The 13,048-nt window shown below is 43.3% G+C and overlaps 1 protein-coding gene across 1 annotated transcript in view; it reads left to right on the top strand.

Moving 5' to 3' along the window:
- LOC124544651 (UDP-glycosyltransferase UGT5-like) overlaps positions 1-10,474 on the top strand; it is a 107,473-nt gene extending 96,999 nt beyond the window's left edge. Inside the window, exon 6 of the mRNA XM_047123265.1 lies at positions 10,073-10,474. Within this exon, the coding sequence (XP_046979221.1) occupies positions 10,073-10,364 (292 nt within the window). The 3' untranslated portion in view covers positions 10,365-10,474. The remainder of the gene's footprint in view (positions 1-10,072) is intronic.
- The last annotated feature ends 2,574 nt before the right edge of the window (positions 10,475-13,048 follow it).

The raw sequence follows: 13,048 nt of genomic DNA, 5'->3' as shown, positions 1-13,048 counted from the left end.
CACCAATCAGAGAGGGCCAGAATGACTCATGCGCAGAAGGTCACTGGGCAGCTGATAGCACTTCTGGCCCGCTGTGGGACCAGTGACTTCAGGTGGCTCGAGGGGACGGCGCCACGTTTGAAACTGCCGTTCCCTCCTCCCTAAATAGGTCAGACAATTCGTACAGCTGCAGAGTGTTGTACCAAGCACAAGCGACAAATTAAACAAAGAGAGCTTGACAAGTCGGCTAAAGCTGAGGATTGCACTGTTTGCAAACATGAAGGTCTTGGGTCACGTGTCAACATACTGGGATTCTGTTATAAAAGGGGCAGTTGATATTAGAACGAACAGTAAGAATTTTAACAAAAGCCGGGGCGGGCTTTGGAAGTCGATAGGAAGCGATGACAAATGCTTGACGCTTGTAGGCAGACGAAAGCAGCAGTTTCAAATGTGGCTCTGGCTCCTCGCCCACCTGACGCCACTCGGTCCGGGTCAGAGGTGATATGAGCTGCCCAATCACCTTCCACGCACGCGTCGTTTCGGCCTCTCAGATTGGTACCAGAGGCTGCAGTCGTGGCTATATAAGCGGAAACCCGTGCCAGCACCGGCCCTCCTCCCTTTCCCTGAGCGGTTTTCCTCCCTCTTACGCCCTCTTCTCTTTCTCGTGCCCCCTTCTGTGCCTCTGCGCTCCCTCCTGCCTTGCCTTACCTCTTCATATCGCACCCCGCCCATCTCCTGCTTCTTGGTGCGCCCTCCCACCATTTATTTCTTTTTCTCACACCGATTCCAGCCCCCACCCGCTATTGCACCTTCCTCTCCCCTCATTTTCCCTCCTCTCAGGCCTCCCATCCGTCGACACGTCCCTACAAGCGGTTTTTATTTCCTTGTATGTGATCCATCACTTGCAGTGGTTTTTTAAGTGTCCCTCACTCTCTGTGTTTTAATACTGTGGCCGACTTTTAAATAGTTTCTGTGAATTCGGTGTTTTTTAAGTACCCCACACATTGCCGACTGTGTTATTTTAACTGTATGTCGCTTTTTTTAACTGGCCCCCAATGAAAGGCTCCCTGTTACTGCGTATTTTAATTTCCATTATCTCCATTTACTGTGTTTTCCTATCCCCTACTTTTCTCCTTTATGTTGTTTTAAGTGTTTTCTGTTACATACTTCATGTCTTTCGGCTGAAGAACAACGCCTATGCTGCTGCCAGCCTGTCCCAAATGGGGAATTGAAATAAAATAAGGAAAAAGAAAAACAACCCCAGCAATCAGTGGTTTTAATCTTGACGATGATGGCAGGGACAGCTATCGAAAGCTCTAGAATTTTATTCGAATTGACGCAACTTGAAAACCGAAAAGATTTTAGTTACTCTTTCTATTTGTTTCTAACGACAATATTGTCCCCTCCAAAGTAGTTCCCCTATGCAGCTATGCACTGGAGGAGTCATTGTTCCCAGTTTTGGAAGCAGCATTGAAAGGCTTCAACCGGTGGTACATTTAACATATCGGTCACATTTTTTTGAGAGTCCTTATAAAGTATTTCTCAATTTTTGAAAAAGAAAAAAATCACAAGGACGCAAATCAGGTGAATAGGGAGCTTTTGGAACAACAGGAATGAATTTTGAGGTCATAAATTCCGTGATGGAAGTGGCCATGTGACATGGAGCGTTGTCGTGATGCTGAATCAATTTGTCTGCAAAGTCTGGTCTCACTCGATTCGCCCTTTTCCTAATTGTTTCAAAGATATCTTTGTCAAACACCTGATTGACAGTTTGTCCTGTAGGAGCAAATTCCTTATGCATGGGCACGTTCTATATTTCTGTCGGTTTTATAAGTTGAAAGTTTTCCTGAGCGAGCTTCATCTCCAATGTGTTCTCGACTTTGCAAAAATGATTTGTACCAGCGAAAAACCTGTGATCTTGATAAGGAATCTTAACCATAGGCCTTTTTCAACTTTTCAAAGGGAACACTGGAGGATTACCGAAGTTTGACCCAAAACTTGATGACATAACGTTACTCCGAATTCCGCTGTTCCATTTTCGTGACACACAACAAATACGTAATTTCATTGATGGGCGCGCGGAGCTGAAAATTGGTCTGAGCATCTGGAAGTGATGAACACCCTGGGCTACACAAGTAGAACAATGCAGCGTTGCCAGATCGCTCGAAGTGTTTTCAGTCTAATACCTTTCTGACCCACCTCCCAGGAATATCGGTTAATCAAGTTTTCATAGACATTAATAAATAGTTCCTTGCCAGTTCTTTGTCAATGAACTTTTAAAACACTCAGTACAAGCAGTTCTGAACTTTTAAGACGTTTCCAAACAGCGGATGCATAATATATGATGACAAACGGAAATAGTGAACTGTGTAAATTTTGGGGATTACAGACATAACAAAATCAGCTAGCACGAGCACATCACAGAATTCCATAATTCCATGTGCGATTTTTTTTTTTTTTTGGTAACTCGTAAAGTGAAGCTAATGTTTTCCTGGTCTAAAAACCTGCAATAAGAATTATTTGTGGAGTGAACTCCAAAACATCCTGCAGAAGCCTGTTTATGGAACTAAGGATATTAATTACTGTTTCTCAGTATGTAAGTGGCGTTCAAAAAGAAATGAGCTGGAGGCATAATTACAGAAACCAGTACCTGCATGTTAGAAGTATTGACCCTGGCTGTTGAGACACTTGTCCCATTGTGACCCAAGGTGGTGAATGGTTGTCTCATAAAATTCCCGAGGCTGCGATGTTAACCAGTTCCGCACATACAGCTGGACGTCTTCGTCCGAGATGAATCGTTTGCCCCTCACAGCCTTTTTAAGGGGACCAAAAATGGCGTAATCACAGGGAGAGATGGCCAGACTGTATGGAGGGTGGCCGAGAACCTCGCATTTGAATTTCTGCAGGCGTGCCGCGACTGTGTTGGCCTTATGAGGCTTTGCATTGTCTGGAGCAGAATGACCCCGTAGGTGAGATTGCCTAATCGTTTTGATTTGATCGCTTGGCGAAGGGTGGTCAAGGTTTGCAAGTAACTCTGGGCATTCACTGTTGTCCTGTGCTGCAGGAAGTGAACCAGAAGGAGGCCATCTTGGTCAAAGGAGAACGTCAGCATAACTTTTACTCCACTCATGTGGATGGTCTCCACTTTTTTTGGTGGTGGTAACCCTGGATGCTTCCACTGGAAACTGTCGTTTTTATTCTGGTTCGAAGTAATGACACCATGATTCATCTCCAGCCACCACTCGTGCCAGGAACGCATTCCCTTCGCGAGTATAGCGCTACAATTGAGCAAGACAGTGGGCCATTCGACATGCCTCCTGCTGTGTTTGAAGATTGTGGGGCACCCGCTGGGCACACGTTTTGCGCATGTGCAGCTGTGCAGCAGTCGTTCCTTCATGATGGTGTGAACACTTCCGACGCTCAATCCGACCACTGCGGCTATGGCTTTCACTGTCACTCACGGCGGTCCTGGGCAATGAGTGCATCCACCAGCTGGACGATGTCATCGGTGATGTAGTGTGGCGCTCCAGACCGTGCATCATCGGCTAACGACACCCATCCTTCCCTGAAGCGCTTCTTGCCACGCCTTGACCCTTGCAAGGGACATGCAGTGTTCGCCGTACACTTGTGACATCGTCGATGAATGTCCATTCCTCCTACTCCTTTCGCTGTCATAAAACGAGCAACACCTCTTTGCTCTTCTGTTGACTCCTCCATGTCACTGTTTGCAACGCAACCGGCACTTGGCAGCATTGGACGATTGATACATGCTGCTGCTAGTCTGTACAGCCACGTGACGTGCACGTGTGCCCTCTAGAGATGGGCTGTGAACTTCCACACACTGGTCGGAACCACACCTCGTTACACATGCCACAATATTATCCTCCTGTCACCAGTTTGCGCATTCCAGATTCCGGCTCGTTTCTTTTTGAAGGCCCCTTATATTTATTCTTCAATGGAATATGTCATTAAAAATCTACACTACTGGCCATTAAAATTCCTACACCACGAAGATGACGTGCTACAGACGCGAAATTTAACCGACAGGAAGAAGATGCTGTGATATGCAAATGATTAGCTTTTCTGAGCATTCACACAAGGTCGGCGCCGGTGGCGACACCTACAACGTTCCGAAATGAGGAAACTTTCCAACCGATTTCTCATACACAAACAGCAGTTGACGGGCGATGCCTGGTGAAACGTTGTTGCGATGCCTCGTGTAAGAAGAAATGCGTACCATCACGTTTCCGACTTTGATAAAGGTCAGATTGTAGCCTATCGCGATTGCGGTTTATCGTATCGCGACATTGCTGCTCGCGTTGGTCGAGATCCAATGACTGTTAGCAGAATATGGAATCGGTAGGTTCAGGAGGGTAATACGGAACGCCGTGCTGGATCCCAACGGCCTTGTATCACTAGCAGTCGAGATGACAGGCATCTTATTCGCATGGCTGTAACGGATCGTGCAGCCAAGTCTCGATCCCTGAGTCAACAGATGGGGACGTTTGCAAAACAACAATCATCTCTACAAACAGTTTGACGACGTTTGCAGCAGCATGGACCTTCAGCTCGGAGACCATGGCTGCGGTTACCCTTGACGCTGCATCACAGACAGGAGCGCCTGCAACGGTGTACTCAACGACGAACCTGGGTGCACGAAAGGGAAAACGTCATTTTTTCGGATGAATCCAGGTTCTGTTTACAGCATCATAATGGTGGCATCCGTGTTTGGCGACATCGCGGTGAACGCACATTGGAAGCGTGTATTCTTCATCGCCATACTGGCGTATCACCCGGCGTGATGGTATGGGGTGCCATTGGTTACACGTCTCGGTCACCTCTTGTTCGCATTGACGGCACTTTGAACAGTGGACGTAACATTTCAGATGTGTTACGACCCGTGCTTTACCCTTCATTCGATCCCTGCGAAGCCCTACATTTCAGCAGGATAATGCACGGCCGTATGTTGCAGGTCCTGTACGGGCCTTTCTGGATACAGAAAATGTTCGACTGCTGCCCTGGCCAGCACATTCTCCAGATCTCTCACCAATTGAAAACGTCTGGTCAATGGTGGTCGAGCAACTGGCTCGTCACAATACGGCAGTCACTGCTCTTGATGAACTGTGGTATCGTGTTGAAGTTGCATGGGCAGCTGTACCTGTACACGCCATCCAAGCTCTGTTTGACTCAATGCCCAGGCGTATCAAGGCCGTTATTACGGCCAGAGGTGGTTCTTCTGGTTACTGATTTCTCAGGATCTATGCGCCCAAACTGCGTGAAAATGAAATCACATGTCAGTTCTAGTATAATGTATTTGTCCAATGAATACCCGTTTATGATCTGTATTTCATCTTGGCGTAGCAATTTTAATGACCAGTAATGTATCTCTTTTCCAGATCAACAGCTTAGTTCATGGCATCAGTACTTGAAATGAGAGTAATCTTCACAAAGATTTGAAGTCACTTACTTTGATCCAAAAAGGTGTCCTGTATTGAGGAACACACATTTTTCAATAACTTTTCAGCAGCCATAAAAAATTTTAACTGCCAATAAAGTTCAGTTTAAGAGGACTTACTTGTGGCCAGCTCCATCAACTTCAGTAATGAATTTTTTTATAGAACGAATTAATATATATATATATATATATATATATATATATATATATATATATATATATGTGTGTGTGTGTGTGTGTGTGTGTGTGTGTGTGTGTCCCTAATAACACTAAATAATGCGATTATTAGTACAGTCTGACTCGTTAGAAATTCTGTGCAGTAGTAAGATTATTGTAAATAAATGTTGTAAAAAGATCTTTCTGTTTAGTATTTGTTACCTTTGAAAAGGAAATATACTTAAGATTGTTTTAACTCATTCCACATTCGTGATTATCATTTCACTTGGGGTCTGTAGAAGGTATGTCAGCAGATTTGTTTTTCATTGCAAATATTTATTGTGTATTCTTGCTGACATGTTCTGAACCCTGGATGATCTCTTCACTATGGATCGACTGGAACAGAAAGTACATGTAATCTAATCTAACCTAATCAGCGATAACAAAAACAAAAATTTTTGAATCTTACCCCTCTCGGTAAGATAGATGCTGCCTACAGGAAAATTAAAGATACCTTTGGAAAAACGAGAACCACTTGTATGAATATCAAGAGCTCAGATGGAAACCCAGGTCTAAGCAAAGAAAGGAAAGCAGAAAGGTGGAAAGAGTATACAGGGTGAGTCACCTAACATTACCGCTGGATATATTTCGTAAACCACATCAAATACTGACGAACCGATTCCACAGACCGAACGTGAGGAGAGGGGCTAGTGTAATTGTTTAATACAAACCATACAAAAATGCACGAAAGTATGTTTTTTAACACAAACCTACGTTTTTTTAATGGAACATATAAACAAATACCTAATCAGTGCCGTTTGTTGCATTGATAAATGTTAATTACATCCGGAGATATTGTAACCTAAAGTTGACGCTTGAGTACCACTCCTCCGCTGTTCGATCGTGTGTATCGGAGAGCACCGAATTACGTAGGGATCCAAAGGGAACGGTGATGGACCTTAGTTACAGAAGAGACTGGAACAGCACATTACGTCCACATGCTAACACCTTTTTATTGGTCTTTTTCACTGACGCACATGTACATTACCATGAGGGGTGAGGTACACGTACACACGTGGTTTCCGTTTTCAATTAAGGAGTGGAACAGAGTGTGTCCGACATGACAGGCCAATAGATGTTCAATGTGGTGGCCATCATTTGCTGCACACAATTGCAATCTCTGGCGTAATGAATGTCGTACACGCCGCAGTACATCTGGTGTAATATCGCCGCAGGCTGCCACAATACGTTGTTTCATATCCTCTTGGGTTGTAGGCACATCACGGTACACATTCTCCTTTAACGTACCCCACAGAAAGAAGTCCAGAGGTGTAAGATCAGGAGAACGGGCTGGCCAATTTATGCGTCCTCCACGTCCTATGAAACGCCCGTCGAACATCCTGTCAAGGGTCAGCCTAGTGTTAATTGCGGAATGTGCAGGTGCACCATCATGCTGATACCACATACGTCGACGCGTTTCCAGTGGGACATTTTCGAGCAACGTTGGCAGCTCATTCTGCAGAAACGCGATGTATGTTGCAGCTGTTTGGGCCCCTGCAATGAAGTGAGGACCAATGAGGTGGTCGCCAATGATTCCGCACCATACATTTACAGTCCACGGTCGCTGTCGCTCTACCTGTCTGAGCCAGAGAGGATTGTCCACGGACCAGTGATGCATGTTCCGTAGATTCACTGCCCCGTGGTTTGTGAAACCCGCTTCATCGGTAAACAGGTAGAACTGCAACGCATTCTCTGTTAATGCTCATTGACAGAATTGCACTCGATGATTAAAGTCATCACCATGTAATTGCTGATGTAGTGACACATGAAACGGGTGAAAGCGGTGACGATCCAGTAAGCGCATGACACTACTTTGACTCAGTCCACCGGCTCTCGCAATGTCCCGTGTACTCATTTGTTGGTTCATGGCAACACCAGCTAACACACCAACTGCACCCGCTTCTCCTGTGACGGGCCTGTTACGGACCCGTTTGCGTGCTACGACCATACCTGTTGCATACAGTTGGCGGTAGATGTTTTGCAATGTGCGGCACGTTGGATGCTCTCTGTCCGGGTACCGTTCTGCATACCCCCTGCAGGCTTCGGCTGCATTTTGTCGACATTCGCCATAGATGAGTATCATCTCCGCCTTTTCAGAGTTAGAATACACCATGGTCACAGTTCCTACAACACTACACTATCACAGACGTCTCGTAACTCGGTGTACTACAGTTGGTCTGCGTGCGGAGACGAATGCAGAATAACAATAGCAACAAGCGCTACATGCGGACACTGCGACAGCTAGACCAAACCACAACACTGCACTACAGCCACACTCGTAAACACGATCGTCACCGTAAACATGTCCCTGCAGATGCTGCTCGCCGACCGTAGCCCGGTTTGTTACAACACGCAACTGAACGTCGGAGGTTTCAAGCGTTAACTTTAGGTTACAATATCTCCGAATATAATTAACATTTTACAATGCAACAAACGGCACTGATTACGTATTTGTTTATATGTTCAGATGTGCTAACAAAACTAACGGGTTCCATTTTAAAAAAACGTAGGTTTGTGTTAAAAAACATACTTCCGTGCATTTTTGTATGGTTTGTATTAAACAATTACACTAGCCCCTCTCCTCACGTTCGGTCTGTGGAATCGGTTCGTCAGTGTTTGATGTGGTTTACGAAATATATCTAGCGGTAACGTTAGGTGACTCACCCTGTATAGAGGGTCTATACAAGGGCGATGTACTTAAGGACAATATTATGGAAATGGAAGAGGATGTGGATGAAGATGAAATGGGAGATATGATTCTGTGTGAAGAGTTTGACAGACCACTGAAAGACCTGAGTCGAAACAAAGCTCCAGGAATAGACAACATTCCCTTAGAACTACTGACGGCCTTTGGAGAGCCAGTCCTGACAAAACTCTACCATCTGGTGAGCAAGATGTATGAGACAGGCGAAATACCCTCAGACTTCAAGAAGAATATAATAATTCCAATCCCAAAGAAAGCAGGTGTTGACAGATGTGAAAATTACCGAACTATTAGTGTAATAAGTCACTGCTGCAAAATACTAACGCGAATTCTTTACAGACGAATGGAAAAACTAGTGGAAGCCAACCTTGGGGAAGAACAGTTTGAATTCCGTAGAAATATTGGAACGCGTCAGGCAATACTGACCCTACTACTTATCTTAGAAGAAAGATTAAGGAAAGGCAAACCTACGTTTCTAGCATTTGTAGACTTAGAGAAAGATTTTGACAATATTGACTGGAATACTCTCTTTCAAATTCTGAAGGTGGCAGGGGTAAAATACAGGGAGCGAAAGACTATTTACAATTTGTACAGAAACCAGATGGCAGTTATAAGAGTCGAGGGACATGAAAGGGAAGCAGTGGTTGGGAAGGGAGTGAGACAGGGTTGTAGCCTCTCCCCAATGCTATTCAATCTGTATATTGGGCAAGCAGTAAAGGAAACAAAAGCAAAATTTGAAGTAGGTATTATAATCCGTGGAGAAGAAATAAAAACTTCGAGGTCCGCCGATGACATTGTAATTGTGTCAGAGACAGCAAAGGACTTGGAAGAGCAGTTGAACGGAATGGACAGTGTCTTGAAAGGAGGATATAAGATGAACATCAACAAAAGCAAAACAACGATAATGGAATGTAGTCGAATTAAGTCTGGTGATACTGAGGGAATTACATTAGGAAATGAGACACTTAAAGTAGTAAAGGAGTTTTGCTATTTGGGGAGCAAAATAACTGATGATGGTCAAAGTAGAGAGGATATAAAATGTAGACTGGCAATGGCAAGGAAAGCGTTTCTGAAGAAGAGAAATTTGTTAACATCAAGTATAGATTTAAGTGTCAGGAAGTCGTTTCTGAAGGTATTTGTATGGAGTGTAGCCATGTATGGAAGTGAAACATGGACCATAAATAGTTTAGACAAGAAGAGAATAGAAATTTTCGAAATGTAGTACTGCAGAAGAATGCTGAAGATTAGATGGGTAGATCACAGAACTAATGAGGAGGTATTGAATAGGATTGGGGAGAAGAGAAGTTTGTGGCACAACTTGACTAGAAGAAGGGATCGGTTGGTAGGACATGTTCTGAGTCATCAAGGGATCATCAATTTAGTACTGGAGGGCAGTGTGGAGGGTAAAAATCGTAGAGGGAGGCCAAGAGATGAATACACTAAACAGATTCAGAAGGATGTAGGTTGCAGTAGGTATTGGGAGATGAAGAAGGTTGCACAGGAGAGAGTAGCATGGAGAGCTGCATCAAACCAGTCTCAGGACTGAAGACCACAACAACAACAACCCCTCTCGGAAAAATTTTCTGTGTATTACCATGACTATCACAGAAACGAGCTCCATTCTGCATGTCAAGGAATGCAAAACGTAACCAGACGTTTCATATTAAATGATAACTGTTAGTAGACGTCGCCTAAAGTGTAAATCCATTTGTCCACAGTTACATGAAGAGGGCCCAGGAGCTGTCGCGGCTGTTCCACGACAGACCCCGCACGCCTCTGGAGGAGGTAGTTTACTGGACGGAGTACGTGGTGCGCCACAAGGGCGCGCCGCATATGAGGTCGGCGGCTCTGGACCTGGCATGGTACCAGCTGTGGCTGCTAGATGTCGTCGGCGCTGTGATAGCCGCCGCTGCACTGGCGCTATGGATTCTCGTGGTCGTGCTCAGAACTCTGTACAGGTTGTTCGGCCGCAGTGCGTCCAACACAACAGCTGCAAAAAAGCAAGCGTAACACCTATATCCTGTCTTGTACCTGTACAAATGTGTATTACTGGTGAATCTACGAATATTTTACCACGTAGTTTTTACTTGTAGTGCATTGAATGTTTTTTATTTATTTTACTGACTTCTTACCATTTTTTATTGTGTTGTTGTGTCAGTTGTTTTCTCGCTGCATCTGGAACCCATTCCATTGATCGACATTATTTTCGGAACTCCTTGCATCTGTCCAATGTTGTTGGAGAGCCTGCAGAGGATTTAAGTGTTTTTTTTTTTTCATTTTTCACATATACAAAAATGCAAAATAACTTATACATCCTTCTGCTGAACAATTCATAACATACACAAGAACACGTTATGTCATCACAAAACACAGTAACACAATAACATCCATAAAATTCAAAAATGCATAGATACTTGTGTAAATCTGTACTCAATGCATGACTATGACTTTAAAAAGAACTTCTGATCTTATTTATACATTTTGTAAACATAGGATAAAATGATGTAAGAGGTAAGTATTCGGATAGTGTGTTTATCGATTACTAGTTGACAAACCCGGCATTGTCCTGGTATTCATCTTGGCAGTTTTAAATTACAAACGTACTGTTTCTGTATGCTGGGTGCAGCTACTTTGCGTATCTACAACGTGCTTTTGTACACCTCTCTGTGGTAACGCCTCATCATATTTCTATAGGTGGCTCTCGTTTTCGCCCATAGCCATTTGCAATTCGCAGTTGAAAGCTGTCAGAAGCACTGCCATTCTTACAGGATATCCTTAAACTGACTCGACTGTAGGAGTTTCTTAGTAGTAAAGAATAAATGTATCAAAACTTCAGGCATGATGCGGCATTTTTTCACGCATCTCAGTGTTTATGATGTCATATCTCTCGAAATGTGTTTTGTACTACGATATATTTGTGTAAGTAGGATCAGAGGCATATGTAGGTAACATCTGCAAAATGTATTGCGAATAGAGTAAGTAGCAAAAAAATAATAAATTTAAACATCACACACAATGTGGCAGTTCTTCACACATCTCGGTGTTTATGACATCGTATCTTCTGAACTATGTGTGACGCTGTGATGTAATTTTGTTGTTGACTTTAGCGGTGTATATGGGTACTGTCCACGAAATTCATTGCGAGTAGAGTTAGCGGTACAGTACATAAGCGGAGATATAGGAGAAAATGGACATGTTTACATTATCTAACACAGTTTTTGCTGTTTGAAAGATACTAGAACCAAATTTTGCACGTGAGGTAATTATGTTATGGGCTACATTCTGGAATTTTTTCTCAAACAATTTGATTATGGCATTGTTGGAAATTTTCATAACACATGCTATCACACAAGGAACATTTCCACAAAAATTACTTTACTTCAAACTTTCATATTGTGATAGGTAATTCTTAGCAATTAGATAAGAAAACGTGGGAACAGTTTTTTAATATCAGTTTTAGAACACTTACAATTTATTTCAAAAAATTATACATGTGAAACAAAGCAATTTCAGTTTCACAGGGAAGTAAACAATTTTGACAGAAATACACTTAGAAATAATTGCTACCACAGAAAGTTGTGTTATGCTACGAACAAAGTCTGCAGAAAATTTCACTTTTCTATTTCCAATGGTTCAGGGGAAAATGTTCTTTACACACTGAAAAATGAATATTCGGGGAAATGCACATAAAGGATTTTATAAGGATTTACACCAAAAACTAGTACCTTAATGGTTGTGGAGAAATTTCCCTCAGTCTCATTTGGAAGAGATGGCCAAAAACAAAATTTAGCTCATCTACTGTTGTTAAAATTGTCACATATGATGCACGTCTGGTGCTTAATGATGGTAACATTGGAAGAATAAGGAACATCAATTTTTAGAACAGAGCCAACATTTACAACATAACGCCCACCCACATTGGTTGTTTCATCTACGAAAATCAAAACCTTTTGTCAAAAAATACTAATTTTTGTTTTGTTGAGCACCTTCTCGTTGCAGGGGGACAAATAGTCATTCTGAGTGTAGATCCGTTTGGAACTGGATGTATTGTGTACTTCTCCAAGAACTATCTGAAGAGTGGATTCTTTAGCTTCTTCAATGGAGTGTTGCAAGACACCGTCATATCACACACGTTCTTGAAGAATGATTGCACGGTCGAAGATGGACCTGTCTGCTCAAGAAACAACGTTTGTCTGCTGTCAGTATCAGCACTTCTCTTCACATAGCTGCTGAATACAGCGGTATTACAATGATGTTCCATGTTAAATCGTTTCTCTGCACTAACTTTAATATCACATTGTGTACGAAATAATGTTTCCCCATCAGTGCTGAAGAACTTTTCTCGAAAATCACGAACAAAAACTGTCTGCTTCCTGCTGTTGGAGCATTTTACTTTCGGCGTGTTGAACTGAACTGAGTTTGTATTCAGACTGAACAGTGTGACTACGTCTACCATGTTTATTATTACGGGAAGTCGCCTCTGTTGGCTTTGAGAGCGTTTTGTCCACTCACTCGCAACGATGTGTTACGTCAGCGAACAGGCTAGTGATGTACGCTGATTTTCTACTATAGTCCTGATAAAGTTCTCAGGCCGCGGAATAGGCTGTGAGGGTGAACGAGAGAATACTCCCCCTGAGGCGAGGCGAGTGGTTAGCTGGCAACCACCGGGTTGCGGTAGGAATGGCAGGCCCAAG

Source organism: Schistocerca americana, chromosome 8, assembly GCF_021461395.2.
Source record: "Schistocerca americana isolate TAMUIC-IGC-003095 chromosome 8, iqSchAmer2.1, whole genome shotgun sequence".
In the NCBI taxonomy this organism is placed as follows: Eukaryota; Metazoa; Arthropoda; class Insecta; order Orthoptera; family Acrididae; genus Schistocerca; species Schistocerca americana.
The sequence above is the reverse complement of the archived record's forward strand: the minus strand, read 5'-3'. Positions and strand labels throughout refer to the sequence as shown.